Genomic DNA, 15996 nt, shown 5'->3' on the forward strand with positions numbered 1-15996 from the left:
ACGTGCTGTGTTGAAAGGAGGTGCTAACATTGGCAGAGGGTAAATAAGAAATACTGGTTAATTTAAAATTTTAAGAGTTAGCTAGTAATAGGCCTGAGCTCTTGGCTAAGCATTTATAATTAGCGTAAGACTCCATGTTGGTTATTTGGGAGCTAGTAGGTTGGAAAGAAAAGTCTGCCTGCACAGTCCCTCACTTTGATGTGGGTTCTTAGGGTCAAACTCAGGCTTGTGTGGCAAGTGCTCTTGCCCTCTGAACCATCTCAGCAGCCCTGAACCAGTGGTTTTTAAGTATCAGTGGGTATGTCCCAATATCTTAGTATGTTCAAAGAAAGTATTAAGTTTTTAAGTTATTTTTTTTCTGTGTGAGTGTTTTGACTACATGGTATATATGTGCACCCACATGCATGCCTCATGTTCTGTAGGGGCCGGATTATACAGGTCCATATTCCTACATTGTATGGCAGTCAGATTTCTGAGCAACCTGGCAAGGCACAATTTGAACCTACCACAAAGAAGGTGGTCGCCTATCCTTTTGATATTGAGACAGCCTGACAGCATCTTAAGCAAGTGGTCAAGATATGCTAATGTCGTTCTGCTCCTTCTATTGTAATTTTGGAGGTCGCCTGGGGAAGAGGTGTTTATCAGTCTACATGACAGAATAGGCATAGGTGTGGACATGACCGCAGTCATTCTCCCTACTACCTAGGAAACAGAATGCTAATGAACTTCCCCTTCAGTTTACGTTTTGATATAAAAGCTGTTTGGATAATAAATGTGGGTGATCTTCAGGATTTGAATGAACACTGAGACTCCTTCCCGATATTGTGTGAACTGTGCCTCAATTATTCCTGCACCTCCACGCTGGTACAAGAAATGGTTTATGTCTGGGCTGGTCCTCAACAGTGTTCATGAAGCCCAGAAAAGGGTGTCGAATCCTCTGGAATTGAAATTATGGAAGGTGGAAGATGGTGAGCCACTGTGGTGCTGGGAATATATTATGTTCAAAAAGTTTAGATTCTTTCTCAGAATCAAAAACAGGTAGAAGTTCTGAAGAGATGGCTTGTAGCAAGTCGTTCTCTGTATTGCCAACTCCCAAATAATGATACGAAGACTTATTAATTATGAAAGCTCAGCATATAGTTTAAGATTGTCCCACTAGCTCTTATAACTTAAATGAACCATTTATATTAATCTACATTTTGTCTTGTGGCTTTTTACCTCTCTTCCATCTTGCACTTCCTGTTTTCTCTCCATGTCCTCTGGTGTCTTTCCCAGAAACACTGCCTAACCTCTTCCTGCCTAGCAATTGGCCATTCAGCTCTGTATTAAACCAATCAGAAGGTGCCTTGGCAAAGACACATCTCGACAGTATACAAAAAAAGATTGATTATTCCAGGGGCTGAAGAGAAGGCTCACCAGTTAAGAGCACTGACTGTTCTTCCTGAGGACTTAGGTTCAATTCCTAGCACCCACATGGCAGCTAACAACTGTCTGTAATTCCCAAGATATGACACCTTCACACAGGGATACATGCAGGCAAAACACCAATGCAAATAAAGTAAGATTCATTAAAAACAAAAACAAAAAACAAAGCCAGATGGTAGTGGTGCACGCCTTTAATCCCAGCACTTGGAAGGCAGAGGCAGGCAGATCTCAGAGTTCAGAATTTGAGGCCAGCCTGGGTACAGAGCGAGTTCCAGGACTGCCTCCATAGCTATTAAGAAACCCTGTCTTGGAAAAAAAAAATATTCCACAGCAGTGGCTCAGTAGTTGCTGCTCTTGTAGAGGATGGGAGTTTGGTTCCAAAAATGAAATAAACCTTTATTTACCTTAGATCTCTAGTAAGTCAATATAAAGTTGTGTCTTAGCTGTATCTAATATCTTTACAAAGAAATTTATAGTGCGCTAATACGATAAAAACCCTCATATAAAAGAAATTTATAGTGTGCTAGTAAGATAAAAAAAAAAACCTCAGCTGGGTGGGTGGTAATAGCACAAACCTTTAATCCCAGCACTCGGGAGGCAGAGGCAGGTGGATCTCTGTGAGTTTGAGGCCAGCCTGGTCTACAAGAGCTAGTTCCAGGACAGGCTCTAGAAACTACAGGGAAACCCTGTCTCGAAAAACCAATAAATAAATAAATAAATAAATAAATAAACAAACAAACAATCAAAAAACAAAAAACAAAAAAAACCTAAACAAATAATTAATTAAAAATGCACCTGTGTGGTTTTTATTTCTTGTCTTTTTGTTTTGTTTTGTTTCAAGGACTGAAGAAATGGCTCAGCAGTTAAGAATACTTGCTGCTCTCACAGAAGACAGGTTTACTTCTTAACACCCACATGGAAGTAATGTCTGTTACTGTAATGTCATTTCCAGGGGCATTGCATGTACATGGTATCTTACTTGCATGTAAGCAAAACACTCACATAAAATACAAACAAATAGGCCAGGTGTAGTGGTGCACACCTTTAATCCTACCACTAAGGATCTCTGTGAGTTCAAGGCCAGCCTGGTATAAAGAATGAACTCCAGGGTGACTGGGTCTGTTACACAGAAAAACTGTCTTGAGAAAAAAAAAAAAAACACAAACAAAAATTTAAATTTTAGTTGAAGGGGCACACACGCCACAGCACATGTACATAGATCAGAGGACAACTTGTGGAGTTGGTTTTCTCCTTCCTTCTGTATGTGGGCTCCAGGGATGGCTCAGGTGCCAAGCTTGGGCTACAAGCATCTATACCCACTTGAGCCATTTCCACATTTGTTGTTCTTGTTTTCTTTGAGACGGGATCTGACTGCCTGTGTAGACTCAAACTCAGAAGTGTGCACCACCACAGCTGCCACATAGGGGTGTTTGTTTGTTTTAGATTGAGTTGCAGCAATCTTCCTGTCTTGTCCCCACCCCACCACAGCCTGTGCTGGGATAACAAGTGTGGGCCACTGTGTCCTGGTGAGATTTCTTAGCATCAAATGAATTTAGACATTACCCGATGGCACTTGGGAGACAGGCAGTCTGATCTATGAGAGGCCGGCCTGGACTACACAGTGAGGACCTGTCTCAAAATCAACAAAACGTTACCAGAAGACTTGTCTTAAGCTAAGAATGGGCATTCAGTGACTGTCCTCTAGCCATTTGGGAGAATTCTTCCTGGACCAAATTATGTCTATATACTTAGTGCATAGCACACAAAAGATATTCAGTAACTCTTTTCAAAATGTTTTATCTTTCAGTTGGTTTTAAAACATAGACACATTCATTTTTTTACATAAGCAAGAAGAGTTCCAGGCCATCCTGTGTGAGACTCTGTCCTCTTTAAAAACAAACAAGCATCTTGCCACAAGGACATGTGCTCAACTATGTTCACTGCAGCATTATTTGTCATAGCCAGAACCTGGAAACAACCTAAATGCCCCTCGACTGAAGAATGGATAAAGAAAATGTCGTACTTTTACACAATGGAGTACTACACAGGAAAGAAATTGACAGCTTGAATTTTGCAGGCAAATGGATGGAGCTAAAAAACATTATTTTGAGTGAGGTAACACAGAGACAGAAAGACAATTATCATATGTACTCACTCACAGGTGGTTTTAAACACAAAGCAAAGAAAGCCAGCCTACTAACCACAATCCCAGAGAATTTAGACAATGAGGACTTACATAGATCTAATCTACATGGGAAGTAGAAAGTAGGAAAAGACACGATCTCCTGAGTAAATTAGGAGCATGGGGACCCTGGGGGAGGGTTGAAGAGGGGAGGGGAGAAGCAGGGAGGGGAGCAGAGAAAAATGAAGAGCTCAATAAAAATCAATTTTTAAAAAAATACAAACAAAAAAAAAAACAAACAACCACGTGTACTTCCTAATTAGGTGGTGTTCATTTTTCAGGGCAGGCATTGTATAAACTAAGGGAGTAACTCTGAAGCACAGACACGTAAACTGTACATTCTAGGAGACAGTACTTTGAAGAGTGTCTCGAAAAACCTGAAATTCTAACAACTTTCCTGGTTTGGGAAGGTCGTGGGCTTTTCCAAGATTGCTTCTGAGCATGAGCGGAAGTCACTCTTTGAGCAGTCTCCGGTGTGGTTTAATGATAGGTGCCATATTCTGGATGGAGTAACCGTCTTCATTCTGTTCTTCCGGAGGCTCACACCAGCGGGTCTATTTTATTTTCTTACAAGAAAATAAGAGTGCATTCAGAGACGGCTTTAAGGCAACACAACGCCTCATCTTCCCATAGTAAAGATGGCGAAGCCCTGAGTAAGTAACAAGCAACTCCACTTCCGCATTTTTCTTGTGCCCTGGTCCAAGATGGCGGATGAGGCTACCCGGCGGGTCGTGTCCGAGATCCCGGTGCTGAAGACTAACGCCGGACCCCGAGATCGGGAATTGTGGGTGCAGCGACTAAAGGAGGAATACCAGTCCCTTATCCGGGTCAGTTTACGGCTGCGGTTGACCGCGTAGCAAAGGGGTGGCGGGGATCAGGTGTCCTCAGAAATTGGCTCCGTGTGGAAGCCACTTCCGGTTTTTAAGTTTATAAATTCATAGAAATGCGACTATTTGGGAGTCTGGGGGGGGAGGTTACGGGTGGACGGAGGGAGGATGCAGAAGAGATTCTGGTTAGGTGTACAGTAGGACTAGACCTTGAAGGAAAAAACAGCAGTGTTCCTGGAAGGTGACGTGTCGCTCCCGCTCCAGGTGTTTGCTCTACTGAATGTAGGAATGGGGGTCAGAAGCGCTTCGTAGAGCCCGAGGTCTCAGCCCATCACTGCTCCTCTTTCATTCTTCGTGATGAAATTAATGGAATGAATGAAAGAAATGAATGTCAGAACTGAAAACGTAAGGTGTTAGATGTAGAGAGCTAGGGATTGGTGCCGCTAGTTATAAAATAGCCATCTTTTCAGCTAATCTTTTGTGTCAAGAGAAAGATTACACCCCTATGGTGGTTTCTATCAGCTCTTCTTTTGCATATATTGCTTCACTGAGAAACTGGCTGAGTGCTTGCCTAGCAGGGTCCTACTACCCCCAGCACCTCATAAACTGGTGTTCTCAGCACTCAGGATGTGGAGGCAGAAGGATTGGAAGTCCGGGTCATTCTGGACTGCATGAGACCCTGCCTTAAACACAACAACAATAAAACATTATTGTGTTCCTAGTACCCTGGAAGGTATACAAAACCACTAAGAAGGGTCCTACTGAGGTTGACAGGCACAGTATTTAAGTGGAAAGACAGACATAACTATTTTGAGAGTATGGGGAGGAATGTGTAATTCAACTTTAGTTTGCTAAGGTAAGGATACTCAGAAGTGATGAAACTTGGGGGTTGGAGAGACGGCTCAGAGGTTCAGAGCACTGGCTCCTCTTCCAGAGATCCTGAGTTCAATTCCCAGTAACCACATGGTGACTCACAGCCATCTATAATCAGATCTGATGCCTTCTTCTGGTGTGCAGGCATGCATGCAGATAGAACACTGTGTACACAATAAATAAATCTCTTTTTTTAAGTGGTAAAACTTGAATTGAAACTTAAGCTATAAACACAGGGGAGAGAGAGATGGCGCAGTTTGTAGAGATGGGCTACTCAACCTGACAACCTGAGTTTGGCCCCTGGAACCCACATAGTAGTAGGAGAGAACAGGATCCTTTGAGTGTCCTCTGACTACCACATGCACAGTCTTGACATGGGTACACACACGCGTGCATCTAAAACCTAAGGATAGGACAAAGATACTCAAGATATAAGAACAGAGGCTGGAGAAGCAGCTCACTTACTGCCCTTGCAGAGGACCTGGTTTGGTTCCCAGCACTTAAATGGTGGCTCACAGTTATCCAGTTTCAGGGGTTCTGATGCCCTCTTCGAGTCTCCTCAGGTACCATGTGCACATGTGGTATATACAGGCAGAAAAAAAAATCACTCACACACATAGATAGTTTTAAGAGTTTTTTTTTTTTTTCCAAAGAAAAAAAGAACAATATAAGGACAACATGGGCAAAGGAATGCAAGCTAGCAACAACATGGGAGCCTGTAATTGCATCAGTCGTGATGCTGAGTCAGAAAAATTTCAGGTCTGAGGCTAGCCTGGACAGTTTCAAAGCCTTCCTGGGTTACAGAATGAGTTCAAGGCCAGCCTGAGCAATTTAGTGAGACCCTATCAAGAAAAGGAAAAGTAAAAATTGGGCTAAGGCTGGCTGTCAGGGTACATACCTATAAACCTAGTATGGGGGAAGCAGAGGCAGGAGGATTTCATTAACTTTATTGCCAGCCCTGGCTACAGAGAGACCTTGTAACAGGCAAAGAGCAGAAACTAAAGTCATCAGGACATCATGAAATATTAGTGGGGGAAGGAAACGGAAGGCCAAGGATGAAAGCTGGTCTTTTGGTTTAGTGACTGAATGAGACTGCCTCCTGAAATTGAGAATGTGCGTGGTGTTCACACCTGTTATCCCAGCACTCAGGAGGGGCAGGAGGATCAAAATGTCAAAGTCATTCTTAATTATAAAATGTAGGTTGGACAGGAGTCCCTGAAGTGGAAGAAGCAAGGGATACATTATAAAATCCAGGTGGGAGTGCTAAGTTTCTGTTTTCTGTTAGATAAAGGTATAAATTGAAGCCAGTCGGTGGTTGTAAATACCTTTAAAACCAGCCCTGGGGAGGTAGAGGTGGGTAGGTGGGTGGATCTCTGTGAGTTCAAGGCCAGCCTGGTCTACAAAACAGTTCCAGGACAGCCAGGGTAACACGGAGAAACCCTGACTTAAAAAAGAAAAAAAAAGTAAAATAGAAAAAAAGGAATAAACTGAAACATGCAGTTGAAGACTAGAACCTGAAATTCTGGTTTGAGTCACTAACTTGTAGCTGCTAATGAAAGCTAGCACAGGGTCCTCCAGGAATAATGGATATGGTAAAGTGAGTTTGGGGCTAAGGACAGGTACTATCAGAAGTGAGAAAATAACCCTATGAGTGTCCAAACATTTTGTGCTTGCTGTACTGTGGGAAACCTGTTCTCTATTCTGGGAAAGCACCCAGCTTACATGTGTATCCTTTTCTTTCATTTTGCTCATGTCTGAAAAGTTGTGAAAAATGTACTAAAACAGAAAATAGTCATACTTTTGAAGGGGGCAACCTTTGACTCTAGCTCCCTTTCAAAAAAAGATTTATTTATTGTATTATATATGCTGTGTTCTGCCTGCATGCCAGAAGAGGGCATCAGATCCCAATTTAGATGGTTGTGAGTCACCATGTTACTGGGAATTGAACTCAGGACCTCTCTAAGGAAAAGCAGCCAGTTCCCTTAACCTCTGAGCCATCTCTCCAGCAAACTCCCCCCACCCCTTTTTTTTTTAACAGAGTTTCTCTTCTCTGTATAATTCTTTGGACAAGAACTCATTTTGTAGACCAGGCTGGCCTCAAACTCACAGAGATCCTCCTGCTTTTGCCTCCCATGCTGGCATCAAAGGTGTGCACTATCACTGCCTGGCTCCAGTTCCTTCTTCTAAGATGTCATTTTCTGCTTTCAGTATGTGGAGAACAACAAGAATTCAGACAATGATTGGTTCCGACTGGAGTCCAACAAGGAAGGGACCCGGTAAGCAGACCCTCTTGGGAGGTATGAGTGGGATCCTTACCTGGCTTAAGCAATTTGTTATCCAATAACCAACCCAAAGCCACTATGCCATGCATCAGTTTAGAGTTCCCTAATTCCTGACCTATGAGTCTTCCTGCTTGGTGGCCTAAACAGAGATGTCATTTGAGTATGATCGGAATGGGCTGACTAGACTGAGGTTTGGTCTTCGTTCCAGGTGGTTTGGAAAATGCTGGTACATCCATGACCTCCTCAAATATGAGTTTGACATCGAGTTTGACGTGAGTGTGATAGAATGGGAAGTATGAAGGTTAGTAGAAAGGGATTGATCAGATGATCATTAGCAAGCTAAACTTTTTTGAAGGGATTAAATAAAACTTTTAAAATGGGAGAAGAAAGCTGAGGTTTGAAGCAGAGATGTAATAGTTGCTAATCTGTATGTTTTGAATCCTAGCCTGTACGTGTCACTTGGGGGATCTGCTGAATAAGCAATTCAACCAAGAAATGGGTGTGTTTAATTAGACCAGTTCTTTTCTCCCTTGATTCTGTTTTATTAAGGCTTTGTAATCTCTCCAGATTCCTATCACATATCCCACGACGGCTCCAGAAATTGCAGTCCCTGAGCTGGATGGAAAGACAGCAAAGATGTACAGGTAGTCTAGATTTCCCTGTGCCACGCCTATACAAAGTGCTTAGCTGACCCTGTGCTCAGTTCTGAGCGCTAATCTTCCTGTGTTCCCAAGAGGCTGCTATACATTATGGCTAGTTTTTTTTGTTTTTTTTTTTTGTTGTTGTTGTTTTTTTTTTTTTTTTTTTTTTTTTATGTCAATGCCTTCTTCTCGTCCTCCTCCTAGGGGTGGCAAAATATGTCTGACTGATCATTTCAAACCTTTGTGGGCCAGGAATGTGCCCAAGTTTGGACTAGCTCATCTCATGGCCCTAGGGGTAAGTTTGTTTTTCTTGGTATATGAGAGGAAGAGGGAGGGTTCATGACCTAACCAGTACCAGAAACGTAGCTGAGACTAAGGGAGTGACGGTGCTATCACTTGGGCATGTTCTAGAGTCTCTGGGAAGGAGGGTCAGGTGCAACAAGAGGCATTGACTATGGTAGTAACCTCACAGGGTCTCCCTTGTATTGCAGCTGGGTCCTTGGCTGGCAGTGGAAGTCCCTGATCTGATTCAGAAGGGCGTAATCCAGCACAAAGAAAAATGCAACCAATGAAGGATCAAGCCACCGAGGCAGGACAGAGAAACTTGATAGGCTGTATTCCTGTTTTCTTGTGAATTTTTCTCCTAACTCATGATTCTTTCACGGGTCACCTCTGGCTGTTACAAAGTAGCTGTAGGTGGAGGGGGGAAAAAAAACCAAAACCCAACAATAGGGTAAGGTCACAACGTTTCTAAGTTAAGCTGTACAGGAAGGTAAAAGACTTGAACTTTGAAAGAGGCAGTTTGTAACCCTTCTGCAAGTGGAACCCTGGAGGCATTTTGGAGGCACAGGGCGTTATCTGACAGCTCATGGCTTTTTTTGGTTTCTGGAAACAACCTGTCAATAAAAGCTGCTTCCCATGTATGTATGTAGCCTGTGGTTCTCACTGATGACTGTTACAAGGTGAACAAGCAAAATACGGAGGGACATGAACAACTATACACTAGGTTGGGAGGGGGAAATGAATGTCCTTTCAAGGGATAACAAATGGAAGAAAAAAAATCCGTTTCTTTTCAGTGTCGTTGAGATTTGTGTTTGCCCTTTAGCGATGAGCCATGTTTTCCTTACTGCCTGAGCCTGCAAAGGGGCTTGAATAATGGGTTTTACAGGTTTGGCGTTCTATGCCTAGGTGGAGTGCTAAATGTTTCACTGTTGGTTTTCTGGCTGGAGCTGGAGCTGGAATGCAGCTTTCCATGATGCATCCCTTTTGTTTGGAAAGAAGCCCTTGCAAGCCCTTCAGTTGTTCGATGTTTTGGCTCTTCATCCCTTTGGACCACATGGCCCTGCCCTCAAGGACTTGCTGCAATGGTTTAAAGACCACCAACCAGCAGGGCCGGGAACTAGTGGTTCTAAAGTTGGCTGCGTTTCCATGGTGTCGGTCGGGGAGCCGTGGGGGCGGGCTCACGCAAGCGCCGAGGAGGTGGGTGGGAGGATTCCGAGAGTGGGCGCGCAGGCGCCTTAAGAGATTGTGAAGCCGGTGGCCGGGCGGCACCAACAAAGATGGCGGTGGCCCTTGCGGCGGGAGCAAGCTGGGCAACAGCTGCAGCTAAAGCTGCAGCCCGGCCCGCGGGGAGGCTGATCGGGGTCCGGAGGGGGTGGCCCTGAGTTGGAGCTGGACCCCGGCTGGCCTCCCCCGCCGCCTCACCGGGGGACAGGTATGGGCCGGACCTTATGGCGGGGTGGGGTGGGGTGGGGTGGGGTGGGGGAGCTGAGGGAGGACGGATCCAGACCCCAGAGGACGTTCATCACAAAGGGAGAGGCTCGCGGTGCCCAGTGGGGCCTGGGAGAACCGAGCTGGAGGAACAGCATTCTCGGACCGCGGGGAATATGCCGCCGGACCCCGTAGCCAATCAGCGGCCTTGGCCTTTCTGCCCTCGAGGGGGGCGGACCCGGGTAACAACCCCCCCCCCCCGCTGTGGTGGGAGAGGTGCAGAAATTAGGGGTCAAGTAGTTCGTCCTCCATCCCAAACCATTGCCTCCTGAGCTCAGCTATCAAGTGGGGGCCCAGAACTGGAGAGGGAATGTGTTGCAAAGCACCCATTTAATCGGCTTCATTTGCAACGCAGAGGGGCAAGGGTTGAGGTTGGAATGCTGTCTTTTGGACTGATTCCTGCATTCAGGGTCCAGGTCTGGGGTATATCTCACTTGACTACCAGATGAGAATTTTTGGGAGTTTGTAGATTATAAAAACAGCTGAAATTGGGACTACCACTGGCTTTTCAATAAATCTGTAGTCTATAGAGGGGGTGGGGCGTGAAAGGTCAAAATGATGGGCTACTATTCAGTCATTAGTTTATTCAAGGGATACTAAGGATTTCCTTTATGTCAAACATTGCTAAGTTCTGGGGATGCAAGAATTGATTTTATAGACGTGATTCATGCCCTCGGTACATGTAGAAGCCAGCGTGCATGGTAGCCTATATCTTATCTCCCTTACTAATTCAAATGCTGATCCTCTGTTCTCAGGTCCAGCCTGTGGTGTCCACAATGCCCCAGGCTTCTGAGCACCGCCTGGGCAGGACTCGAGAGCCACCTGTCAATATACAGCCCCGAGTGGGAGCCAAGATACCATTTCCTCCCCGGGCCCGCAGCAAGGAGCGCCGAAACCCAGTTCCTGGGCCAAACTCCATGTTACGACCTTTGCCACCCAGACCATGTCCCCCAGATGAAAGGCTCAAGAAACTGGAACTGGGTCGGGGTCGGACCTCAGGCTCTCGTCCTAGAGGCCCCCTTCGAGCAGATCATGGGGTTCCCTTGCCTGGCTCACCGCCCCCAACTGTGGCACTGCCTCTCCCATCCCGGACCAACTTAGCCCGTTCCAAGTCTGTGAGCAGTGGGGACTTGCGTCCAATGGGGATTGCCTTGGGAGGGCACCGTGGCACCAGCGAGCTAGGGGCTGCACTGAGCCGCTTGGCACTCCGGCCTGAGCCGCCCACTTTGAGACGTAGCACTTCTCTCCGGCGTCTTGGGGGCTTCCCTGGCCCCCCTACTCTGCTCAGCATACGGACAGAGCCCCCTACTTCCCATGGCTCCTTCCACATGATATCTGCCCGACCCTCTGAGCCTTTCTACTCTGATGACAAGATGGTGAGGACTTGCCAGCACACGTGGTCTCCCATGACCATGTTCCTCTTGCCTTCAACGCTCTTGTCATGATATGGCTTTCTTGTTCCCTTCTCCAAGTTCCCTTGTCAACCCCTTATTACACCAGTGGACTCTTCTCCTTTCTGAGGCCTTCTAGATATTATTTTGGGTTGTATGTGATTCTTCAACTCGATGTGCCATTCTGGTCCCTAGGGAATTAACTATTTAGAATTCTTCTTTAGGTCCTTAGGCCTGCCCTTTTAAGGCAATTTCTCTCCTAGGACTGGGCCTAGACCTAATTAATCCCTGGGTTGAAGAGGGGCGGAGTTAGAGCACCTGGGCTGAGAAGGGTTAGAGCATCTACTGCCACTGTTGCCCATTTGCTGAGCTAAGTGAGCTAAGCTGCTTGCAGTTGGAGCCAGCAGGACAGGGTGCAAGAAGGGGCCACGGGGGCAGGAGGAGGATTTGGGGGCAGTAAAGTGGGGGTGGGGAGCAGCTGGGCAACCATGCCAGTGCTTGGGGAATTACCTCAGGAGCTGCAGCGCCGGCTAGCTGGGCAGCGGAGTAAATGGGGAATAGGTGTGACAGCCATGGCTGAAACTGTGGTACACTCAGCTGTGATGGGTTTACTACTCATGACCTATGAGGTAGGAGGACCAGGGAGGGCAAAAGGGTCGAGCTGGGGCACGAATTGGGTGGGGGAGACATTCAGCAACATGCTGTTGAAAGTGCCATCTAGAAAATGACTGTACTCTGACCTTCTAGGCTCATCACACCCTGCTTCTGGGCTCTGGTCATGTTGGCCTCCGAAATCTGGGAAATACAGTAAGAGCCATTTTCCTCTTCTTTCCTCTGTAAAGGGACTGTGAAATGGTGTTGGGTGGAGCCAGCCTGTGAGTTTGGGGAAGGCTCACAGGAGAGCACTGACCTCTCCTTAAGGCTGGTTGGACCCCAGACTGGAAAGGTAATGGCAGTGTCTTCGCTGATTCCCCAGTGTTTCCTGAATGCCGTGCTACAGTGTTTGAGCAGCACAAGGCCTCTTCGAGACTTTTGTCTTCGAAGGGACTTCCGACAAGAGGTCCCTGGAGGAGGCCGAGCCCAGGAGCTCACGGAAGGTGGGCAACATCCTTCTGATTCTTCTGTTCACTTCCCCCTATCCTTTCAATTCTATACCCCAGTACCTATGGTGCCCAACCCTTCAATCTGACACTTAACATCCATTTTCCGGGTTCCTCCATTCTAGAGGTTTTCTCTCCACTGACTTTCCTCTTGCCTGCTCTTCTAGAGACTCTCACCTTTGTACCCCTTCCCCACTGTCACACCAACAGCCTTTGCAGATGTGATTGGTGCCCTCTGGCACCCCGACTCCTCTGAAGCTGTGAATCCTACTCGATTCCGGGCTGTCTTCCAGAAATACGTTCCCTCCTTCTCCGGATACAGGTGGGGAAACTAAGAGGACGGAAGTTCCCTCTGACTGGGGCTGGGGCCAAGCAGGGGTTACAGCTCCATCGTCTGGAGCCTTGAGAATTTCTGCACTGAGGATATAGGGACCCATATTTGGGCAGGGAATACTGTCTGTGGACTAAGAGGGGATCAGTTGCTCATATTCTGTCTGGCTGTAGCCAGCAGGATGCCCAAGAGTTTCTGAAGCTCCTCATGGAGCGGTTGCATCTTGAAATCAACCGACGAGGCCGCCGGGCACCACCAATCCTGGCCAGTGGTCCAGTTCCCTCTCCACCTCGCCGAGGAGGGGCTCTGCATGAAGAACCAGAATTAAGGTAAAGGTTGCTCCCCCTTGCTCCTCTCCCCAGTAGCAATCAGTCACAGACTGAGCTGACTGAAACTGGAAATGTGGGGCCCTGGGGAGACCCTTTAGCATAGAAAAATAAATGGTTTGTAAGAACAGGAAAGGACAGAAGGGAGGAGGAGGGAAGCTGAAGGATGCAGATAGAGGCATAAAACAGAGTTGGAGGTGTCACTGAATTGGGAAAGGAGGGATCTTTTACAATAGAATATACCAGTGGGCTTGCGGCGGGGGGAGGGGGGGTGGTGGAGGAGGCATTTTCCTTATATACTTTTCCTCTCATGGTGGACTTCCCCAGAAAGTTCCTGAAAGAATTACTCCTTTGACTAGAAATTTAGGGAAGGAGCTGGAATGTGGATAGGGAACAGGGCTCTGGATAATTTCAATGGGTTGGGGGTACCCGGTATTATAACTGTCTCATGGGTGCTCCGTCCCTTCCCTTGATCTGTGGTAGTGATGATGATCGAGCCAACTTAATGTGGAAGCGCTACCTGGAGCGAGAAGACAGCAAGATCGTGGGTATGGAATGGGCAAAACTGGGGGTTTGGGCTTGGGAGAGGAATGAGAGCAAGGCTGGGTGATGATGGGAAGTGGTTTGTAGAGCCGGGTGGTGGCGGTGTTGAAGTCAGAAAGGTAGATCCAGCAAGGGCAGGATTCCAAGAGAGCACCTTCGGCGCCCAACAGTGACTTTCTCCTGCTTTTTACTTCTATCCAGACCTATTTGTAGGCCAGCTGAAAAGTTGCCTCAAGTGCCAGGCCTGTGGGTATCGCTCCACCACCTTCGAGGTTTTTTGTGACCTGTCGCTGCCCATCCCCAAGGTGGGATTCCGGAGGGTTCCAGGGGTGGATGAAACATGGGTTCTGTGACCCAGCCCTATGTGTGGGTGGGAACCATGTGGGCCTCTAAAGCAGAATTGAAGTCTGGATTATGAAAAGATAAAAGTTTTTTTTTTAAAGATAAAAGATTAAAAAAGAAAGAAAGAAATTCAGAACATGCTGACCCTTCCTTCCTTCCCCCCCAGAAAGGATTTGCTGGGGGCAAAGTGTCTCTGCGGGACTGTTTCAGCCTTTTCACCAAGGAAGAAGAGCTAGAGTCGGAAAATGCCCCAGTATGTGGGGGCTTACAATGGTGGGAGACTTGGGGGGGGGGTCTGTCTGGATAAAAAGAGATGCATACTACCTTAGTTTGGGAATAACAATTCCATGTCTGGGTGTGTTCAAGTTAGGGTCTCAGATATGTTGTGGTATGCCTAAGTTAGAGGGGGGAGGGGCAAAGCAATGAGAAACACACTAAATTTATATGTGAAGTGGGGTGTCAAAAACGAGCTGAGGTGAGAACACCTTGACCTAACACTATTTGCTGTTTACTTAGGTGTGTGACCGATGCCGGCAGAAAACACGAAGTACCAAAAAGTTGACAGTACAAAGATTCCCCCGCATCCTCGTGCTCCATATCCTAATCTTCGCGTTCTTATTCCTCTTAGGGCATCTCCCATACATTCTGTTTCCTCGCCTTCATTGAGTTTTTCTTGAGAAAAACCTGCCACCCCAACTTTCTTTGCCATCTTTCAGGACGTGTTAGGGGAATAGAGGGTACTGAATTTCTTACTGCAGCTCCCTTAGAGATCCTCAGCCTCCCAAATGCTCCTTAACCAGGGCTTAGATCTGAATCGATTTTCCACCTCCCGAGGCTCCATCAAGAAAAGTTCAGTAGGTGTAGACTTCCCATTGCAGCGACTGAGCCTAGGGGACTTTGCCAGTGACAAAGTGGGTGAGTCTGGTGGGGAATGCCCTGCGGCACCTTCAGGGGTGAGGCACAACTCTGATTGTAGAAACTGACCTTGTTTAACCCGCAGGAAGCCCTATCTACCAGCTGTACGCTCTTTGTAACCACTCGGGTAGTGTCCACTATGGACACTACACAGCCCTGTGCCGGTGCCAGACTGGTTGGCATGTCTACAATGACTCCCGGTGAGCACAGCCTCTTATTCAACTCCTGCCCCATCACACTGCAGCCCTGGCACCCTCCCCTCCTCTGAGACCCCAAAAGATGAGCTCCTGACAAAGAAAGGCTAGGTGGAGTCTCTCCTGAACTCCACCTGGGTACTCTTGAGTTGAGGCCTGTAGGGAGGAGGGGGAACACACAGGAATAACTACAGCTACTCCCTATTTTCCTTTTTCGTAGCGTCTCCCCTGTCAGTGAAAATCAGGTGGCGTCCAGTGAGGGCTACGTGCTGTTCTACCAACTGATGCAGGAGCCACCGCGGTGCCTGTGACACCATCTTGAAGCCCTGGCACCTGTGAAAACCTTTTCGACACCCTTAAGCCCCCAGGCTCCCCATTTACCTCAGAGACGTCTATTTTTGTGTCTTTTTAATCGGGGAGGGGGGTGGTTGTAGCTCCCATTATTTTTTTTATTAAGAAGCACCCTTTCACCTTGTTTCCTGTCCCATGTACAGAGCTCACCAGGCCCTTGACCATGTACAGCCCCCAGACCTCTGCAGTCTCACTTTTTGTGAATAAATTTATTAAGAAAAAGTGATGTTCACGTTTATATTTGCGGATAAGAGGGAATGGATATCCAGCATTTGGTTCAATTGGAGCCTTTCTGGGGTCCAATTCCGTCTCTGAACAGGCGGGGGCGCTCTCAGAGTAGAAGGAAAGAGAACAGGGATTGAGTAGGCCAACACTTGTGCCCTAACGGAGTTTTAGTATTACTCGGAAAACAAATCTTGAGACTTGAAGCGGCGGAGAGGCCTAAAACTAGAGAGCAGGCATTGACACGCCGGGTTTTGCCGACGAGGGGAACTGCCCCTCGA

At 46.9% G+C, this 15996-nt stretch overlaps 2 protein-coding genes across 4 annotated transcripts; both read left to right on the top strand.

Annotated features, from left to right (window-relative positions):
• The first annotated feature begins 4063 nt into the window (after nucleotides 1–4063).
• Nucleotides 4064–9153, top strand: Ufc1 (ubiquitin-fold modifier conjugating enzyme 1). Of its 2 annotated transcripts, none has more exons than XM_038349260.2 (6): nucleotides 4064–4434; nucleotides 7516–7583; nucleotides 7798–7861; nucleotides 8157–8233; nucleotides 8435–8525; nucleotides 8722–9153. In XM_038349260.2, exons 1-6 carry the CDS (start codon nucleotides 4312–4314, stop codon nucleotides 8800–8802), a joined length of 504 nt encoding a protein of 167 aa, XP_038205188.1. In that variant the 5' UTR covers nucleotides 4064–4311; the 3' UTR covers nucleotides 8803–9153. The 2 variants fall into 2 exon arrangements, with proteins under 2 accessions (XP_038205188.1, XP_038205189.1); XM_038349261.2 differs by lacking the exon at nucleotides 4064–4434 and adding an exon at nucleotides 4623–4839.
• Nucleotides 9154–9768: 615 nt separating this feature from the next.
• On the top strand, nucleotides 9769–15719 carry Usp21 (ubiquitin specific peptidase 21). Of its 2 annotated transcripts, none has more exons than XM_038349178.1 (13): nucleotides 9769–9944; nucleotides 10756–11376; nucleotides 12139–12198; nucleotides 12368–12488; nucleotides 12702–12813; nucleotides 12996–13151; nucleotides 13632–13696; nucleotides 13893–13996; nucleotides 14200–14286; nucleotides 14550–14628; nucleotides 14841–14948; nucleotides 15034–15148; nucleotides 15363–15719. In XM_038349178.1, the coding sequence occupies exons 2-13, from the start codon at nucleotides 10777–10779 to the stop codon at nucleotides 15451–15453; spliced, it is 1698 nt and encodes a 565-aa protein (XP_038205106.1). In that variant the 5' UTR covers nucleotides 9769–9944; nucleotides 10756–10776; the 3' UTR covers nucleotides 15454–15719. The 2 variants fall into 2 exon arrangements, with proteins under 2 accessions (XP_038205106.1, XP_038205107.1); XM_038349179.1 differs by having other exon boundaries at nucleotides 10756–11115.
• The last annotated feature ends 277 nt before the right edge of the window (nucleotides 15720–15996 follow it).

Source organism: Arvicola amphibius, chromosome 12 (genome assembly GCF_903992535.2).
Source record: "Arvicola amphibius chromosome 12, mArvAmp1.2, whole genome shotgun sequence".
Classification (NCBI taxonomy): Eukaryota; Metazoa; Chordata; class Mammalia; order Rodentia; family Cricetidae; genus Arvicola; species Arvicola amphibius.